We start from the raw sequence: 19,675 nt of genomic DNA, 5'->3' as shown, positions 1-19,675 counted from the left end.
GGCTTCACAGTCGGGTATACAAGGGTTGTTGCGTTCTGTATTAGTTGCAAACAACTGCTTCACGTCTCCAAAAGTTATTGCCGCTTCCTCTGGAGATGGTCCGTCAACTCGACAATGCTGTTTGTCATGGAGTGGTGGCTTTACGAAATTACGGCATGAAAGAGCGTGCTATTGCTCGTCAGTATGGCATCACTCAAGGTCACGTGTCAAAGATCCTGAAACGAAATGCTCAGAGGGGTGTCCCTACTCCAATACCGAGGCCAGGACGTCCCTGCAGAACCACAAGGAAGGATGATCGCCAGCTGCACCGGTTAGTCCGCAATGGCCGTACCAAGTCAGCTAATCGGCTTAGGGCTGAGTGGCAGCAACTGACAAATGTGCCTGTATCCATAAGGCGAGTCAACCAACGACTGGTTCAAGCAGGCTATCGTGCCAAGCGTCCCCTGAGAAAGCCACGCCTGACCAGACAACACAGCCAGCGCCAATTGCAGTGGGCCAGAGAGCACCGTCAATGGCAGCCAGGACACTCGAATCATGTGATCTTCAGTGACGAGTCTAGATTTCTGGTCTATCGTTAAGATGGCCGCGTCCGAGTGCACAGACAAGTGCATGAAGCCTACAACAAAGATTGTATAGTGCGAAGAGTCCAAGCTGGAGGTGGTGGGGTGACCGTTTGGGCTGCTTTTCATGCAGGGGGCAAAACTGACCTGGTTGTTCTGAATGGAAAACTGAACCAGTTCAAGTACAGGGCCATTCTGGAAGAAACATTGCTTCCATTTGCTCGTGCAGCCTTTCGAGGAAACTTTGTCTTCCAAGATGACAATGCACGGCCTCATCGTGCTCGCATGATCCAACACTCTTGCTGACCGTGGTGTAGAGCATATGGAGTGGCCTGCCATGTCCCCGGATATGAATCCGATAGAGAACTTGTGGGCAGAATTAACGCGTCAAATCGACCACTTGGACCAGCAGCCGACCTCTGTGCGTGAATTGCAGCAGGCTATTGTCACTGCATGGCAAGTGATTCCTGTCCAAACCTTGGCAAATCTCGTGAACAGCATGCCTCAACGTGTACGTGCTCTCCTGAATGCTCGTGGGGGTTACACGAAGTACTGAACTGTAATTTTACTGTCCGTAATCCCAGTCGTAATTAGGTTTACCCTCCATGAAATGGAGAGTAACCTATTATTACTGCTAGAGTTTTTCTTATTATTCTTCTGCCCTATTTTGCACCTCCGAAAATTTCATAATTAATGTTCTCAGCAACCCCTGGTCGGATTGACAGGAAATTTTCATCAAATGATCGTCTCGGCTCGTAGAATTTTTTAATGCTAATTATGACGTCATAGGTCACGTGGTATGGGCGCCATCTTGTAAAACACATTCAACTTTGCCCCTCTGTATCTCCGAAACGGCTCAATGGAAAAATTTGAGGAATGGCTCATTCTAAAGAACTCTGCAATGGGAACAAAAGATATGTGTATCAAATATATTTAAAATGCTAACGTTAAGAGGTTAGAATTCGTCAAACAAAAACCTTTCTCCCACGAAAATGGGATTTTTTTTCCCAGTTGCTTAGTTAAAAAAAACTCAGATTGCAAAAAATTTCGAAGTCATACGTCGCATGGTTCGGCCGCCATCTTGTTTTTCGTGAAAAAACGAAAGCCCGAAACCTTTTTTTCCTTTCACAAAGCCCGAAACAAGTGTGTGTCCACCCTCAGGAGAGCCAGGAAACAATATCTCACTGTTCTCAAGACAGAACTCTCTTATCTGTCGCCCTCTTCCAAATTCTGGTGGCGTCTGGTCAAATCTGTTTCTGGTGTTTGTTCCCCCTCCATCCCCTCCCTCACCTCAAACGGCTTAACGGCTGACTCCGCACGTGAAAAAGCTGAATGCCTCAACTCTGTGTTTGCCTCTAAATCTTGTGTCCCAAACACATCCCTCTCTGTACCCACCGTACCCAGTCATACCCAGCTGCTCCTGGACTCTGTGTCCTTTCCTCCTGACAAGGTGGAAAAGTTTCTGTCATCCCTCGACTCTGAATCTGCAACTGGTCCTGACGGCATCAGCCCACGGGTCCTAAAATCATGTTCTTCTGCTCTTTCACTCCCTCTTTCTGTTCTCTTCACCCTCTCTTTTGCTCAAGGTCATCTGCCATCTGCTTGGAAATCAGCCAACATCACCGCTTTGCACAAAAAAGGTGCAAAAACAGATCCCAGCAACGACAGACCAATCAGCCTTCTCCCAATTATCAGCAAAGTCATGGAATCCATCATTGCTTCAGATATGAAATCTTTCCTCTTCTCCAACGGCTTGATCTCTGATCATCAATTTGGGTTCAGAACTGGTCACTCTACTCTGGACATGCTGCTTCTGCTTTCTCAACAATGGATGGAGGTCCTCAACGCCAAACAGGAAATTAGAGCTGTCTCCCTTGACATTTCACGTGCCTTCGATACGGTCTGGCACCCTGCTCTGCTCACCAAACTCTCCTCCTTTGGTATCCATGGAAATCTCCACGCATGGCTGGCGGACTTCCTCTCTGGTCGTAGTCAACGTGTGGCCCTGAATGGGTTTCTCTCATCTCCTCTTCCTGTTCAGGCTGGAGTTCCCCAAGGTAGTGTTCTGGGCCCTGTGCTTTTTCTGGTCTTCATCAATGATCTCTCTGACTCTCTTGAAAATCCTCTCTATCTTTTTGCTGACGACTCTACTCTCTGTCGCTCCATTCCTCATCCCTCAGATCGGCAGTCTGCAGCCTCCTCACTCTCTGCAGACCTGGACAAAATCACAGACTGGGCAAACAAATGGAACATGTCTTTCAATCCTGATAAATCTCGCACTCTTACGATGTCTCTCCGAAAAGACCGACTGGAAAACCCTCCCATCCACTTTCTGAATAATCCTCTCCAAGAAGTTCTGTCACTCAAGCTTTTGGGTCTCACTATTTGCCATGATCTTTCCTGGGAAAACCACATTTCAAATCTGGCCTCCAAAGCCAGTCACCGCCTGGGCATCCTCCGTCGTGCGAAGTCCTTCCTTGGCACACCTGAGCTCCTCACCACATACAAGGCTTTCATCCACAGCTCTATGGAATACTGATCTCCCCTCTGGTCTGGTGCTCCTGCCTCACACCTAGCCCGTCTTCACGCTGTTGAAACCAAAGCGTTCAGAATCATTGGAATCTCCCACGATGAAGCTATCTCCAAGGGCCTTTCACTGACTCACCGCAGGCAGGTTGGTGGTCTTTCCGTCTTCTACCGCCTCCTCTCTGGCCTTTCCCCCCCAGCCCTCTCTGGGCTCTGTCCCCCCAAATATTCCTACAGGTCGCACAAGATCTGCCTGCAACCCTCTTATGGTTAAACTGCCAAAATCAAGACTTTCTGCTCACCTTCACTCCTTCATTCCTCTTTTCTCCCGCCTCTGGAACAAACTCCCCCACTCTCTTCAATCCCACTCCACCCTCCAGGTCTTTAAAACAGCTGTTCACCACCATCTCTTATCCTCCCCCATCCAAAACCTTGATCTTTTCTACCCCCGCTAATTTCGGTCCCCATGTGTTTTATACCCTTCTCCCCCTTCTCCCCCCTCCCCTTCCCATGCCTCCTGCCCCCAAGCCCTCTCCCTCCCACACTTCTCCCTGCTCTCAAATGTTGTGGTTGTGTGCTTCCCCTTCTCTCCCCATCTTGTCTTCCGCTCCCTCTTTTTGTATATTTTGTTTGTCTGGTTGATTTGTTTGTGAAATAAATGTTAGCTCTTTCACGAGCCTAGATTCAGTATACCAAAAAAAAAAAAAAAAAAAAATCCCTTTTTCTCCACAACGGCTGAACGGATCGAGCCCAAACTTGGCATGCATATTCGTATACCCATGACGAACAAAAAAGTCACGAGCACGACGTCATCCGACACATGGTTTCAGAGTTATGACGTTTTAAAGCTCAAACTAGAAATGGAATCACCTCCATAATTTGTGGAGATATCGAGTGGAAACTTTACAAAAATGTTCCTCATGGGGGGATGTTTCAATGTTACTTGAGACCTTTTGATAAGTCACATGGTTTGGCCGCAATAAATAATGGAAGTTAAAATTTAAAAAGCTTGTAACTCTTGAACCACTGCATGGATCGACTTGAATTTTTAATGCAATGTAGCTCTCATCAAGCGGCAGAAGTGTGCAAAATTTCAAGATGATTGGATGTACGGTCCCGAAGCTATAAGTCTTTATTGTTGAAAGAAGAAGAAACATACCGTTTTGTCCTACCACAACGTGATCACTATCACACGATCTCCAGCGGTCATTTGAACCTCAAATAAAATTCCAATTGCAGATTTCTCAATAGATGAGGTCTATTAACAAACGAATGAAACAGATTTGCTCAAATTCTGCCTTTTTTAAAATCGATCGCATTTCACCCGAAGGTTGAGGTACTAAAGAAGAAGAATCGTTTGGCTTCTCAGATAAAATAACGAATTCTGTCTCTGCAATTTGAGGTTAATTTTCTTTTTAAAATGGCTTTTCTGCAATCAGTGCATGGATTGACATGTGTGGATGTGGGTGTGGGGGGGGGGGGGGGGGGGGAAGGGATGTGTGTGTGTGTGTGTGTGTGTGGGGGGGGGGGTTGGTGTGTGTGTGTGTGTTAGGGGTGGGGGGGGGGGGGTTGGGGGTGCGTGTGTTGGTGTGTGTGTGTGTGTGTGTGTGTGTGGTGGTTGGGGGTGCGTGTGTTGGTGTGTGTGTGTGGTGGGGGGAGGGTGTGTGTGTGGGGGGTGGGGGGGGGGGTCTGTGGGTGTGTGTGTGTGTGTGTGTGTGTGTGTGTGTGTGTGTGTGTGTGTGTGTGTGTGTGTGTGTGTGTGTGTGTGTGTGTGTGTGTGTGTGTGTGTGTGTGTGTGTTATTGTGTGTGTGTGTGTTATTGTGTGTGTGTGTGTGTGTGTGTTATTGTGTGTGTGTGTGTGTGTTTGTGTGTGTATGCATGTGGGGATGTGTTTGTGTGGATGTGTGTGTGTCGGGGGAAGGGGGGTGGTGGGGGGGGGGGAGGGTGTGTGTGTGTGTGTGTGTGGGGGGGGGGGGGGTTCTGGGAGTGTTTGTGTGTGTGGGGATGTGGTGTGTGTGTGTGTGTGTGTGTGTGTGTGTGTGTGTGTGTGTGTGTGTGTGTGTGTGTGTGTGTGTGTGTGTGTGTGTGTGTGTGTGTGTGTGTGGGGGGGGGGGGGGGGGGTGGATATGTGTGTATGTTGGGGGGGGGGGGGGTTGGGGTGTGTGTGTGTGTGTGTGTATGTGTGGAGGGGTGTGTGTGTGGGTGTGGGGGGAGTGGATGTGTGTGGGGAGGGGTTGGGGTGTGCATGTGGAGGAGGGGAGGTTGGATATGTGTGTGGGTGTTTGTGGGTGTGTTGGGGGGGGTGAATATATGTGTGTATGTGGGGGGGGGGGGGTTGGGGTGTGTGTGTGTGTGGAGGAGGAGGGGTTGGATGTGTGTGTGTGTGTGTGTGGATGTCTGTGTGTCTGTGTGGGGGGGGGGGGGTGGATATGTGTGTGGGGTGGGGGGGGGGTGGATATGTGTGTGGGGTGGGGGGGGGGGTGGATATGTGTGTGGGGGGGGGGGGGGGGTGGATATGTGTGTGGGGGGGGGGGGTGGATATGTGTGTGGGGGGGGGGGGGTGGATATGTGTGTGGGGGGGGGGGTGGATATGTGTGTGTGTGTGGAGGTTGGAGGAGGTTGGGGTGTGCATGTGGAGGAGGGAGGGTTGGATGTGTGTGTGTGGAGGGGTGTGTGTGTGTGGAGGGGTGTGTGTGTATGTGTGGAGGGGTTGTGCGTGTGGGGGGGGGGGGGGGGGTGTGTGTGTGTGTGTATGTGTGGAGGGGTGTGCGTGTGGGGGGAGGGGGAATGTGTGTGTGTGTGTGTGTGTGTGTGTGTGTGTGTGTGTGTGTGTGTGTGTGTGTGTGTGTGTGTGTGTGTGTGTGTGTGTGTGTGTGTGTGTGTGTGTGTGTGTGTGTGGATGTGTGGATGTGTGGATGTGCGTGTGTGTGGATGTGCGTGTGTGTGGATGTGCGTGTGTGTGGATGTGCGTGTGTGTGGATGTCAGTGTGTGTGTGTGTGTGTGTCTGTGTGTGTGTGTGTGTGTGTGTGTGTGTGTGGGGGGGGGGGGGGGGTTGGGGTGTGTGTATGGAGGGGGGGGCAGATGTGTGTGGAGGTGGGGGGGGGTGTGTATGTGTGGAGGGGTGTGTGTATGTGTGGAGGGGTGTGTGTGTGGGGGGAGGGGTGTGGGTGTGTGGGGGGAGGGGTGTGGGTGTGGGGGGGGGGTGCGTGTGAAGGAGGGGGGGGGGGGTTGGATGTGTATGTGTGGAGGGGTGTTGTGCGTGTGGGGGGAGGAGGTGTGTGTGTGTGTGTGTTTGTGTATTTATCAGGGTTGTATCCAAGGGGGGTGTGTCAAAGCATGTCCAATGAAAGTGGGGTTGTATCAAAAGTGGGGTTGTATCAAAAGTGGGTGCGAGTAAACCGGTCATCACTGCCAGCAGTTTTAAAGTGGCAGTTCTAGTTTAACTTTTGTTTTTGTTAAAAAATTTTTTGGCTAATGTGCAAAATAAAGAGATACTTCTGGAAAACGTACAGAGGTTTAACACAGTACTGTCCATGAATTGAGTTCGATATCAGTTTACATCACTTTCAAGGATCAATTTATTTGTTTCGAAATGTCAAATGTGGTTTTTGTTTCTTTTAAAGGTCACATTAACAAAATCTAGAATAATTTCAACATAATTCCAATGAACTTTTGGTTCTAAGACATCTTGAAAAGTAAGTTCACCCCCACAAAAAAAAAATTCCATATTAAATGCCAAGTCTGTAGTTCAGAGGCGAGCATGTATACCTAAAAGCTACCGTGCAAGCCCATACTTTGTATCGAAGTTCTCTCCGAAGTGCATGTAAAGTGTAGCGTTGTCCTGCTTCGTTACTATTAGCGCCAATTATTGGTTCACGAGTTATCAAATGACCACTATATTCGTCGTGTGTGTGTGTGTGTGTGTGTGTGTGTGTGTGTGTGTGTGTGTGTGTGTGTGTGTGTGTGTGTGTGTGTGTGTGTGTGTGTGTCTGTCTGTCTGTCTGTCTGTCCGCAGCATAACTACCTGATGATATCATCCGATCTTAATGAAACTTGGGTGGGAGGTTGATATCATGATCTAGTTGTGTCCTGCCTAGAGTGGGCGTATTGCGCCCATTCTGGGCGGAGCCACGCCCGAAAAAGATGTCTTCTTAGGGGGTAATTGAATTCAAGCTACATCTTCTCCGAGGGGTTTGGTGGAATCTGACAGGGGTTTCGATATTTGGTTAGGCCAATGTCAGGTGTCTCGCCCCACAGAGCTCGATTTTTCATTTTTTTTTTGGTGTTTTAAAAAAAAAAATTTTTTTCATTTCATTTTTCACCGAATTTTCGGTATTGTGTAGCTAACTAAACTTATAACTGATTATACATTATTTTCTATCTCATTTCAAGGTCAGTAACCTTCGTTTTTACATTTCCGGGCCTGGCCTGTCCGGGCCTGTTTCGGTTATAGTCCGTCCTTTGTCATTGAATACCGCTCGCTCGTGAACCATCGTCGTCTCCTGACTTGTACATACTTTATTTTGAGCTTCAAAGAGGATATTGTGGCAAAGCTGAGAACTTCTGCTTATCAAAGACTTTCTTGAGATGTTTTTGCTTTATTTTGTAAATGTATCTGTTAGCTTATACTTTTAACACATCCCTGGAGATTTACAAACATTTTTTTTTGCACATCTACTTTATTTCATACTGGCTGATTTACCCATTGATGATGGGCGACAGGATGTTATGGCATTCGATAGGATTGGAGGGCCAACGAACAACCAACCCCAAGAGTTCCGTTATAGAATGGCATCTCATGGAGATTTACAATGTACATTCAATGCCTCGTTGGCTTGAGCTCACAGAAGCCTATTTGGTTCTTTGGAATTTTAAACAAAGAATATAGTCATAATATTCCTTTATCTATGCTGTTGTGAGCCCTATATAATCTCTTAAAATTTGATTGGGAAAGTTTGGGCAGAAGGACTTTGCTCTGCAGTGGCAGTTTTCAAGGACGTTGAACCATTAAATAATGTCATTGTGAAAAAGGGTTTTCCCCTGCCGGTGTGAGGTGGGACCTTGCTATAAGTATTTTGCATTACCTCATTATTTCTAAATATATTCAGAGCAGAGTCCCCAGAGTTATTGCCAAAGGCTATTCTGCAATCATTTTGGAAATGTTTAGTCCAAAGTACATCTGAACCCTCATAACAGCCAAAGGTACAAATGGCATGTTGGAGAGAGTGTGCACGGAGGTCGATCGCTCTGTAAAACTCAATTTGGAATTTGTTTTAACGTTCCTTTTTAGAGATTCTGTTATTAGTCCCCTACCGGTGTACACCGGAGGGAACTAAAGGTTTGCACTCCGTCCCTCAGTCTGTCGGTCTGTCACGCAAAGAAGTTTTCCGGACTTTTTTTTTCTAAACTCTTAATGCTAATGATTTCAAACTTGGTACATGGTTTCCTCATGATAAGTTACAGATAAAGTTCGAACTTCATGACGTTTTGATCATTTTTGACAATGTTATGGCACTTTGAACTTTGGTAATTTCCTCAGCAGTTTTCCGGACGACAGACTGCCGGTAGGGGACATGTATTGCAGCGCAATACTCAGAATGCTTGTTTTCTTGGCAACGAATGCAAGTCAACAAGGTCAACAAGGTCGTCCCATGAGGCATCCCCCCACTACCCCCTCACCCCGCCTTCCCCGGCCCCCTCCCCCCAAAAATAGTTTGTCATAAATTTAAATGTCAAAATTTCAGTTTGCAATTTGCTTTTATTTATTTATTTATTTTCGTGTTTGGCACCCTCTAGGAATGTATCTGGTTGTAGTGGCCAAAAAGAAAAAGGTGGGGGAGATTGCTGGCCACGTGGTGTGGAAGGCAGTGGAGTTTGACACACTGCCCTTCGCCAAGACAATGCTTCACCTCACTGATATCCAGGTACTGTGTGCTGCTCATTCATCCAGCACATCCTCTGGTCAATGTCGGCAGGAACATGACCATCTATCTATAATTCCAGTAATCTCTGTTTGTACGTTTGTCTGTGACCGCTGTTTCTCGACAACCACGGGTCCGATATACTTTAAACTTGCCAGGTATATTGCTGGGGACCCGAGGATGTGCCTTTTCAAGGTTTCATATTAATCGGACAATTACTTACCGAGCTATGTCCAAAAAACGATTCAACCAATCAGAGAGCAGCGAACGATCGCGTGTGCCGAACGTGGCGGGCACACTCTGCCTCGGATGGCACATTTGAGAGCGTATTCATTTATTTCACGTTTGCAAACTATGTTGGCGTTAAACTATGTTTTACAACTAATAAAAACGAATTTGCGATTCATTCGCTTTCCTGCGCGTTTGTGCACGCGATGGCGATTTCTTTACCAAACTCCGGAAGCCGTTCGCTTTGGACCAAACCATTTCATGTAAATAGAGGGGGGGGATATAATTTTAGATATAGATATAGTACGGGCAATGCCCTAGTGTTTCACAATCATTAAGCAGTGAATAAGACGAAAAGCAAGTTGAGCGTTTTGTGCGAATGGGGATAGGTTGTGGTGAAAGGTAGGTGAGTAGAGAGGTTTTAGTTATTGGGGAGAGATGATGAGGGATATTTATTTATTTATTTTATTGTGCTTTCCAAGCCTGGGATGTAAGAGTAAGTCGGAGACGAGGAAGTTGTGCAGTGATACAACTTGACAACTATAAAATATATATTGTGTTGTTATCTGTTTTCCTGATGCTTTGATAAGCATGACATTACGCAATGAAGTACATTGTGTGGTAATTTGAATTTTCAGAACAAAACATGCAAAAATTCATGGTGAAATATGCAATTTGGTGTCTGTCTGACAATTTTTGACCGCAATACTGTTACGTTTGTAGGGGGTAGTCAATGATTACCTTAGAGCCAGGTAGAGTGTATAGATTACCATGCTCTGTATGTCGAGTGAAGAGAAGAAACCCCATGTAATAATTAGGAAATTCGTTTCGACCGGATGTTGTGTCAGTGTATCTACGTCCTCATGAGAGGGGTGGGGTTTGTTAATTAGCAAGGGATTATGGGTAAATTAATCCCCTGTATGTAATGGCCTCTGTTATTTTTTTCCTTTGCTCCTTATGACACCAGCAGAACACACACCTAGTAAGAAATCGCCCATTAACCACACAAGATAAAAACCAACCGGAAACAGGACATTGAGCACTACCGTGGATAACATCGACCTGGTGAGCACAGAGGCACAAAAGGTCCATGAAGCCACGCCCCGAGGAGCAGTGATTGGTCCGCGGTTTGATTGACTCAGGGACTGGTAAGATGGAACTCGCTGATAGGAGCGGACACGGAGACGTCGTGGGATGACGTCAGAGCCTCGCGTACAAAACAATTAGAACGGCGGACATTTTCTATCTCGGGTTCTGGATCTGGTGGTGAGCGGTCGTGTCCTGACATCGCTCTTCATCTTTGTTCTCGAGTCCTGGCTTTTAACAACGAACTGTCGAGGCTCTGGACTTCCTTGCATCGTCTGGCTGGGGTGTTGGTGTTGGGGAACACGATCGTGAGGATAAGCGCAGCTGGAAGAGCGAACTGTGCACGGAGGCCTGGTTTTCCCGCCCACGGGCCGCCGCAGAGTTAAAGCTTGAATTGAACGAGCCGCGCGGCAAAGCGTGCGGTTCCCACCAAGGTCACAGGTTTTTTTTTGACGATTCCTGACAAAATTCAAGAGCAGCTCGGAGCTAAGTGCCCACAAAATATCACATATTTATTTTCAGTTATTTTTCCCATTGTTTGTATTTGAGTCTGTATGGGGGCACTCCATTTAGGAATTTAGTTTTGCCATGTTTTATTCTGTTACCGGCCTTTCGCTAATAAAGCTGGCATTTTCTTGTACATTGTAAATCCTGTGTCGGTTGAATTAATTATTGCAGGTTTGAAGACTGCCGGTCTGATCCGTGAAGGTGAGCTCTTCGGCCTCCCCCCACGCGCATGTTCTCCGTCATCATTGAATTGAACGCCTCGGAGTTAAAGCTCGTTTGGTCATCTGTGTCACCCTGCGGTGTTCACCAGAGGGCAGGCACACGATAATACATTCGGTCATTACTTATCCAATCTCAACCAAACCTGACAGGAGGACTAAGGGTCACATAATGAAGGTTGTGGCGAATCCATTTGCCCCCTTCTCCAAGGGGCTTTTCCCTGCCAATGGGTTTGTGTGTTGAGGTGTATATCCATGTTAAGCTAGCTTTAACATGGCGTTTTTCCAAGGCTACTTGTAATAACAATATATATATATATATATATATATATATATATATATACATACACAGTGCATTCAGAAAGTATTCAGACCCCTTCACTTTTTCACATTTTGTTATGTTGCAGCCTTATGCTGAAATCGTTTAAATTCATTTTTTCCCTCATCAATCTCCACTCAATACCCCATAATGACAAAGAGAAAACAGGATTTTAGAAAGTTTTGCAAATTTATTAAAGAGAAAAAAACTGAAATATCACATTTACATAAGTATTCAGACCCTTTGCTATGACACTTGAAATTTAACTCAGGTGCCTCCCATTTCTCTTGATCATCTTTGAGATGTTTCTACACCTTTATTGGAGTCCACCTGTCGTAAATTCAATTGATTGGACATGACTTGGAAAGGCACACACCTGTCTATATAAGGTCTCACAGCTGACAATGCATATCAGAGCAAACACCAAGCCATGGGGTCGAAGGAACTGCCTGCAGAGCTCAGAGACAGGATTGTGTCGAGGCACAGATTTGGAGAAGCCTACAAAAAAATTCCTGCTGCATTGAAGGTTCCCAAGAGCACAGTGGCCTCCATAATTCTTAAATGGAAGAAGTTTGGAACAACCAGGACTCTTCCTCGAGCTGGCTGCCCGGCCAAACTGAGCGATCGGGGGAGAAGGGCCTTGGTAATTGAGGTGACCAAGAACCCGATGGTCACTCTGGCTGAGCTCCAGAGATCCTCTGTGGAGATGGGAGAAACTTCCAGAAGGACAACCATCACTGTAACACTCCACTGATCTGGGCTTTATGGCAGAGTGGCCAGAAGGAAGCCTCTCCTCAGTGAAAGACACATGAAAGCCCACAGAATCTTGTTTCTCACAGTCTAAGAGTCCTTTAGGTGCTTTTTTGCAAACTCCAAGCGGGCTTTCATGTGTCTTGTTGTTGGTGAGTGTTGTGAGGGGGTGTGTTGGGTTGAACGGGTGGTTGAAAGTGGGTTTTGCAGACAACACAATATTTTTAATGAACATATGTTTTTATGTTTAATTCTTTTTTCTTTTTGTATTCTAAGTCGAGGTTCTTTTAAGATCCAACACACAGAACATCTTACTATAATTCACCAAATGTCCGTCCGTCCGTTCGAAGGTACCGCACAAACGGCTCATCCGATTGCAACGATATTTTGGGTGAGTATTCCTGGGACACCTGGGAGTAAAATAGGCTATATTGTTTTTCCAATTTTTCTAAGTTTTCCAATTTTCCAGTTTTTCCAAACACGATGGAATAATATTTACCGATATGAGCAGTGATGTGGCTTTTGTTGAAATTCTACAAATACTATTTATTCTACGTACTGTTATGGATTCGTCACTTTCGTCTTTGTGGTTGTCATCCACTTGAAGCATTTTTAGTTTCATGTACTATTATTGTTATAGTTTCAGCGTGAAATGGAGATAACTGTCTTCAAAGATAAAAATAATGTCTCAGAAGGAAAACGAGATGGGTGAGGGCGAAAACGGAAGAAGAAGAAGAGGCGGGCGAGCGGATCGAGTGAGATGGGGAAAGGAAGGCCTATCTGCTTCGAGAGGTCGAGCGGACGCTGGTCGACATTGGTCACGAGCGAATATTGGTTTCCCCGGGAAAGGGATTCCTGTGACGGTGTCGTTATTGCTGTGGCAAATAAATCTGCGTGACGGGTTTTGCTTTTGGGTCCGAAAGTGAATCATCGCTGGAGAGCAGGTACGCCTCCATTACGGGCCCGTCCGCCATTTCACCTCGCACCAGCCATTTCACCTCGCACCAGCTATTCGCCTGGTTCTCGTGTGTGTCGTGGATTTCGCTTGGGAACTCGTGGTTCTTCGCGGTTCTCCACTTGGGAGCCGCTGATCGCTCACGTCAGCGTCATTGTCTGGTGAACCGAAGGTGTGAATTCCCAGTCGCCTTTTGGGTGAACTTTTACCGGACCAACGTCGGCCCGACACCTCACCAAGCGGCTCGTCTGCAGCGTCGACTGTTAGCCGTTCTGGGTTCAGGTCTCAGTATGACCTTTTCTTGTGATCGCGAGAGCCAAGGGGATCGACTTTGGCCTGGTATTGTGACACAGTGACTTTGGGGGATGTTACCGATTGCTCACGTGGGAATACCGTGAGTTATTGATTCAGGAAATTGGTGGTACCATCATAGAAATTATATGGTGTTTGCTGTGCAAGTGAGATTTTCCTGTACGTGCGTTACTTGTTATTATTGTGTGGTTTTAATACAATACTTGGTTTTGGTAACAATTGATTGGTGTGGTTTCACCATTGGTCACATGGCACACATAATAGTGCATCTTTCTGCCGTGACTCCTTTCGGGGCTCGGAGGTACACAGTGGCCGGGGTTTGGGGAGGAGCACGTAACAGTACCAGGAGAGAGTAGATGGACTGCTGACAAACTCTTCCTATATAAACGTGCGGCTCCGAAGTAACATGGCAGCGTGTGCAAAGCGACTGAGAAACAGGTGTAGCGGCTGCTTCCGTGTTGCAGATTCGGCGCGCACTCTTCACACATAAACGTGCGACTGAGAAAGACGTGTAGCATCCGCTTCCGTTTTGAAGAATTCAATCTTTTTTCAAAATGGGCGCCATGTACTGTTTAGATTTTGATGATTTGCGTGTGATATGATTCAACGGATGTTTATATGAATTGTTTAAAATAAAAAAGCCTTCTATTTCTGATATTTTGCCTTTTCATTTGGGCTTCCCAATTGAAGCCCCACCCATAGGGTGGGTACCGTTGCTCGTATAATAAATGGAGCGAGAGATAATAGGAGGAGGAGAGAGTGAAGCACAACAACAGTAGAGAACAGGGACATCAGGTACCCGGGATAAACAAGATGGACACTACTAGGACTTTCAGGAAAACGGAATTTGACGGAAGTAGATTTGGGGTGTTTTAACGGGGGTAGAAAAGATCAAGGTTTTGAATGGGGGAAGATAAGAGATGGTGGTGAACAGCTGTTTTGAAGACACGGAGGGAGGTGTTTGTTCCAGAGGTGGGAAAGATTTGCATAACGGAAGTGAAAATAGTCCAGTTATTAAATTCGATTTTCTGGCTTATTGTTCTCCCCCCCCCCCCCCCAATTTTTTTTCTGCTGATGTAGAGATCATCCGTTAAAACATATATCTACAAAAAAATTCAAGATTGTGCCCTTTTAAGCTGTTTTAAATATCTTTATATTATCCTTAGAAGTAAGTACAAACTTTTGAAATAGATATTGCTCTTAGATTGAGATTTAAGTTTATTAAGTTTTATCATCACCGTTTAAATTGTCTTTTTTGTTACAAATTCTCTTTTTAAATCTTACTTTAGAAAGTTGTGAGATATTCATATACAAAATGGGTAAAAACCAAATCTTGCAGTTGAAGCTTGCCAAATGGAGCACTGCAGGGCAGGTAGCTATTAGCAGGCAGCTTTCTTGGTGCTTGACCCTTAAAATATATTTATAGTTTGGCAATGTTACTTGATTTAACCCCAACATCAAATATTTGTTCGATATAATTCTGTATATCACTTAAAGTAATCTTTGTCATGAATACAATCTTTCGACAACAGGGGGCGTCCCATGATAGCAGGAGGTTGATCAAGGCTCGAGTATGACTGAAACCATAATGACATGGATGCATTTAGAATGGCTGAAATGCCGATCACATGCTCGAACGCCACCGGGTCGACACTGAAGCGATCAGTTACACAACTTGGGTACATACAAACGAATCACTTGTATGTGGGCATTTGTGCAAACTGCTGAGAGCAGTTGTGCAATCTCTTGCTTGGAGTAGAGACAGGCTCTACTTTAAAGTGATCTGCTGAGAGATTTGTGAGGAAGTTTTTTTTTTTTTTAAATTACATGCACATTTGTGAACTATTGGGTGTTACAATCATGAATGCACCACTCCAAACACATCAACCTTGTTACGCAACTACTTGCTCATTCATGGACAAACCCGCTGCACATGATTACTTCCGCCACCGAAGGTGGACGGAGGTTACGGTATGTTTTCACCCCTGTTTGTCTATCTGTCTGTGAGCAGGATATCTCAAAAAGTTATGGACGGATTCAGACTAAACTAGGTGGACAGGTTTGGTGTGTGACAAGAACGAATCTATAGTTAGGAGAAAAGAACAAGCCGATTAGATTTTGGTTCAGGTCTGGATCCAGATCTGGCCTATCACTTTTCAGTGAGATACAAAACATAAACTTTTAAGCTCGGTGGATATATGTGCTCTAGTGAGTGTCGTTCTAGTTGAGTTGTGTGATTTTTATAGTGATATATTTGTGAAGCTGGTGGTTTACCTGTTGGCCCAGCTTCAGACCCCAGTGTGTTGATAACCAACCGTACCTTTATCATTTATTCTGGCAGCTAAAGAGTTTGACAGTTTTTTAAAATTTTAAATAACTGTTTGGAGGGTTGTTTTTATTTTACTACAAACACACTTTCTCTGATTGTGAGGTTTGCAAGCAGGAGAGGGAGATTCATTTTGTTGTTTTGGCTAGTTGTGCTCCCTACCTCCAGCAGGGTCAGTAAACAAGGTGCACTGTGCCACATGTACAGGCGAAAATCGCAAGATGTCAGCCCACCCTCCTGGGGAGTGGGTAGGGGGAATTATTTTGTCCTCGTGATCCGACGCTGGAAACCCCCAGCACGTGTGCAGAATTTGGTTGCTCGGCCAAGTTGTTTTCAAGTCTATAAGTGAACAGACACACTGCAAAGCCTTCATCCACAACTTGATGGCATGCTGCACTCGCTTCTGGGTTTTCTTCCCTTCAAGTGTTCAAGACAGCTATTCACCACCATGTCAGACCAACCATGATCTTTTCTACACCCATACTTTCCCCCTTCCCATTCCCATTCCCATTTTTCCAGTTTTTTCCTACCTGAGAGTTTGATTTTTGTATCCATCTTACCCACTCGCTTGATTCTCCTCTACCCCTCAATGTTACCTGCATCCCTTGATGCCCATCTCTGTCTATTTTGTCCCTCTGCCCTGCTGTTGTCACCCCACTCCTCTGTACTGTTCCTTTTGTTCTGTTGCGTCCTGATCCATTGTGTGTTCTATCTCTCCCACTAGCCTTGACTCTGTTTACAGAAAAAGGAAAAAAAACCAAAACCCACTCTATTTCATATGATTTTGTCAGTGCCTTTATGTTTGGTAGTGGGGATGGGGAAGGGCAGGCATTGGGTAACTGGTGGTGGTTCCTCTTCAAATCGTATGGCTCATTTGGACCCTGCACTGTGTTTGTTACAGGCGCAGGACAACAAAACTCTGCTGGCCATGCTGCATGCAATGCTTGCCACTGATGGCTTCTACTTCTCATGTAGCTACGACCTTACACACACAGTGCAACGGCTTGCCAACACCAGCCCCGATTTCCATGAGATGTCCCTAGTTGAAAGGGTATGTTGGTAACCAAGACCCACAGATCCAAATCCATCTTTGGTATCTTCTTTTGCACTTTTACTGCCATGAAATGTCTTCACTGATAACAGCGATTGTTTTAATGGTTTTTGTTTTGTTTGAATTGTTTTTTTAAATTACTGGTGTCACGGTGATGATTGCTTTTTGTGGAGTGGCTTTGTAGCATCCTGCTTTGCTTCTGGTGGTCATTTCATATATATTCTAGCCATGCCTATCCTTCGCTTCACTGATGGGTTTATGTAAAGACAACATCTTGCACTTCATCGACATGTTGCTTGTCTATCTGTGAGTCTTAAGTAGGATGTAAAACGAAGTGAAGCCCCAGAAAAAGGGATCATTTATCACGTGTAGTAGCTGTCATTGCAGCTATGGTTGTTGTTTGTGTGCTCCTTCCGTGTACTCTTGTATATTTTTCTGTTGCTTCAAGAAGTATTACTGTGTATAATTTTGTGTGCCCTTCTGTGTCTGTCATGCTTTATTGTAAAGGTTTCCTGCTGTTGTACTGTTGGAACTGCTACATTAAAGCTCGAGTTCCTGCTTCTTCCTCTTTCATGCCAGAAAGACAGGCTATTAAAACAGTCATTGTTATGATTAAATGGCCACTAATTTTTGTTCTAAGTAGATCGATTATTGTCTTTCCAACCAAGTAAATCGATTACTAGCTTTCCAATGGTACCATTATATTATTCTACGGCAGCAGGGAGCCTTTAAAATATACACTCTCCTTTTAGTAATAGATGTAAAGAGTTTTATGGGTTCAGTCATTGATGATGAGCAGCATTACCTTGGCAGCATTATTTTACAAAATGTGCTAGTTTTTGTTCATCTGCGACCTACCAGCCACCGCCTGGCTTTTCCGACCTCCGTTCACGGAGATGGCCTCGACCTGGCAAAATGGAGAGCTGGTGTTTGATGTAAATAATCTCTAATCAAAATGTTAGTGGAGATCGACTGCACTTTTTGTCCGATTCCATAAGGCGAGTTCAAACACATTTTCTGATTCATCATTCCTTTGCTCGTGTATGGGAGGAAGCTGGCTGTCTCTTGTCTAAATTTCCAACGCAGTCTTTCACGTCCTGATTCTCTATTAATTAATTTTTGCTTTCTTCATTAGTCATGGAGAAGCTGTGAATTTTACAGTTTAATTTAGCACGGTGGGGTTGGCAGGATAGCTCGGTGGACTAGTGTTCTCACCTTTGAGTTGTCTAGTCTGGGTTTGATTCCCGACCCAAATATAAACTGTTCACCCTGGTGTTTCACAGGCAGGGTGATGCATCAGTGAGCAAATCCTCAGATGAATGTTAAGCTTTGACACGATTTCCATGCATTAATTGCTGGTAAACGTAAAAAAAAAAAAAAAATCCCACGACACATTTTGCCCAAAGAGTAGGCGAGTTGTCTCTGGCACCTTGGCCAAAATACAAATTCCTGCTCGAACGTGCAGGGGCACTGCGGCAGTGGCACAACCCCGCTAGCAACCATCAGAGTGAATTTGAAATTGAATCCCCTGCCAACATGCAACCACAAAAGGAGTAATTTAAATGAGGTTTTTACTTTTTAATTTACTGCAATTCTCATTGTCCCTACGCTCTTTAAGAAAAACGTAAAATACCAAAAAATGCAACTGCGGACACATTTTAAAACATTTTTAATGAAACTTTGTGTATGCAATCAACATTGGGGGACGCATGAAATATGTTATGACTTTTTGGGATTTGACCCCTGGTTCATGCCATAGGGGGTGGGGACATAGGGTCACATGAGTCAAAACTGGGTTTTTTTAAACTCCAAATCTGATCGGTCATTCCTGGTTGAACTTTGTCAATTTTCAGTTTTGCTTTAGGTGCGAAGCATGGGAATTTGCGATGGCAGGCCATTGGCTTCATTCTAGTTGAAATCGTCGTGGCTATCGTACCGCAGTGTACATGTGATGATGTATTCCCTTCGCTGTTTGTTGCTGCCCCCTTTTAGGCTGACCAAAGGTTTGTGTGGAACACTCATCTCCTGAGTGAGATTGCTACCCAACCAGAGGTGAGGAAGTTCCGTGAAAAGAAAAGTTGATTCTTTTTAGTTTTGCATATCGACGGAACAATACCTTTCAGATTATTTGCTTTTACCTGCATTTTCCCTGTGTGTGGAATTCCTGGGCTAACCTGTGTTTCGTTCATATGTTTGTAAGCAGTAACCGTCCTGTTCATTGATAACATGATTGTCTGTCTCATGGCGTTCTCTAGTACTGTAATATAATTGTACCTTGCATGTGTTTTTTTTTCCAGCTGCATAGGTTTGCAATGCCTATGATCTTTGGTTGTATCCTTATTCCGATGCCATATCAAGCTCTCTAATTTCAGCAACAGCATTTCAGCAATGGTGTTATGACTTTATTTTGTCAATGCACTCACTTTGACACCAATGAAAAATCCTTCCACATGCTTCTGCTGATTTGGGGGTTTTGCCTTGTGCTTACCGTCGCAACATTCTACCTTTTTTTGTGTGTGTGTGTGCAAGATCGAGGCTCGTGTAAGAGCTAACATTAATCACATAAAAACAAGCTGACACATAAAACGTATGATAAAGGGAGCGGGAGACAAGATGGGGAGAGAGAGGGAAGCACACAATTACAACAGTAGAGATCAGGGACATCGGGAGATCTGTGGTAGGGAGAGGGCTTGGGGGGAGGAGGCATGGAAAGGGGGCGGGGGGGGGGGGGGTTGGGAGAGGCATAAAACGCATGGACACTGCTCGGACTTCCAGGAAAGAAGTCAGCATTTAAAAAAAAGAGGATCTGGGGTGAATTAATGGGTGTTGAAATGATCAAGGTTTTGGATGGGGGAAGATAAGAGATGGTGGTGAACAGCTGTTTTAAAGACCTGGAGGGAGGAGTGGCATTGAA

At 45.2% G+C, this 19,675-nt stretch overlaps 1 protein-coding gene across 5 annotated transcripts in view; it reads left to right on the top strand.

Annotated features, from left to right (window-relative positions):
• SACM1L (SAC1 like phosphatidylinositide phosphatase) overlaps nt 1-19,675 on the top strand; it is a 100,024-nt gene that overhangs the window by 24,302 nt on the left and 56,047 nt on the right. For all 5 annotated transcript variants that reach the window (XR_013623865.1, XR_013623866.1, XM_078780558.1 and 2 more), the window contains 4 exons: nt 8,885-9,012; nt 16,612-16,761; nt 18,754-18,813; nt 19,059-19,092. Coding sequence is in view for 3 of the 5 variants with exons in the window: in XM_078780558.1 (XP_078636684.1) it covers nt 8,885-9,012; nt 16,612-16,761; nt 18,754-18,813; nt 19,059-19,092 (372 nt within the window). In the remaining 2 variants the exon portion in view is untranslated. The remainder of the gene's footprint in view (nt 1-8,884; nt 9,013-16,611; nt 16,762-18,753; nt 18,814-19,058; nt 19,093-19,675) is intronic.

This window comes from Myxine glutinosa, chromosome 6, assembly GCF_964187855.1.
Source record: "Myxine glutinosa chromosome 6, kmMyxGlut1.1, whole genome shotgun sequence".
NCBI classification, from domain to species: Eukaryota; Metazoa; Chordata; class Myxini; order Myxiniformes; family Myxinidae; genus Myxine; species Myxine glutinosa.
The sequence above is the reverse complement of the archived record's forward strand: the minus strand, read 5'-3'. Positions and strand labels throughout refer to the sequence as shown.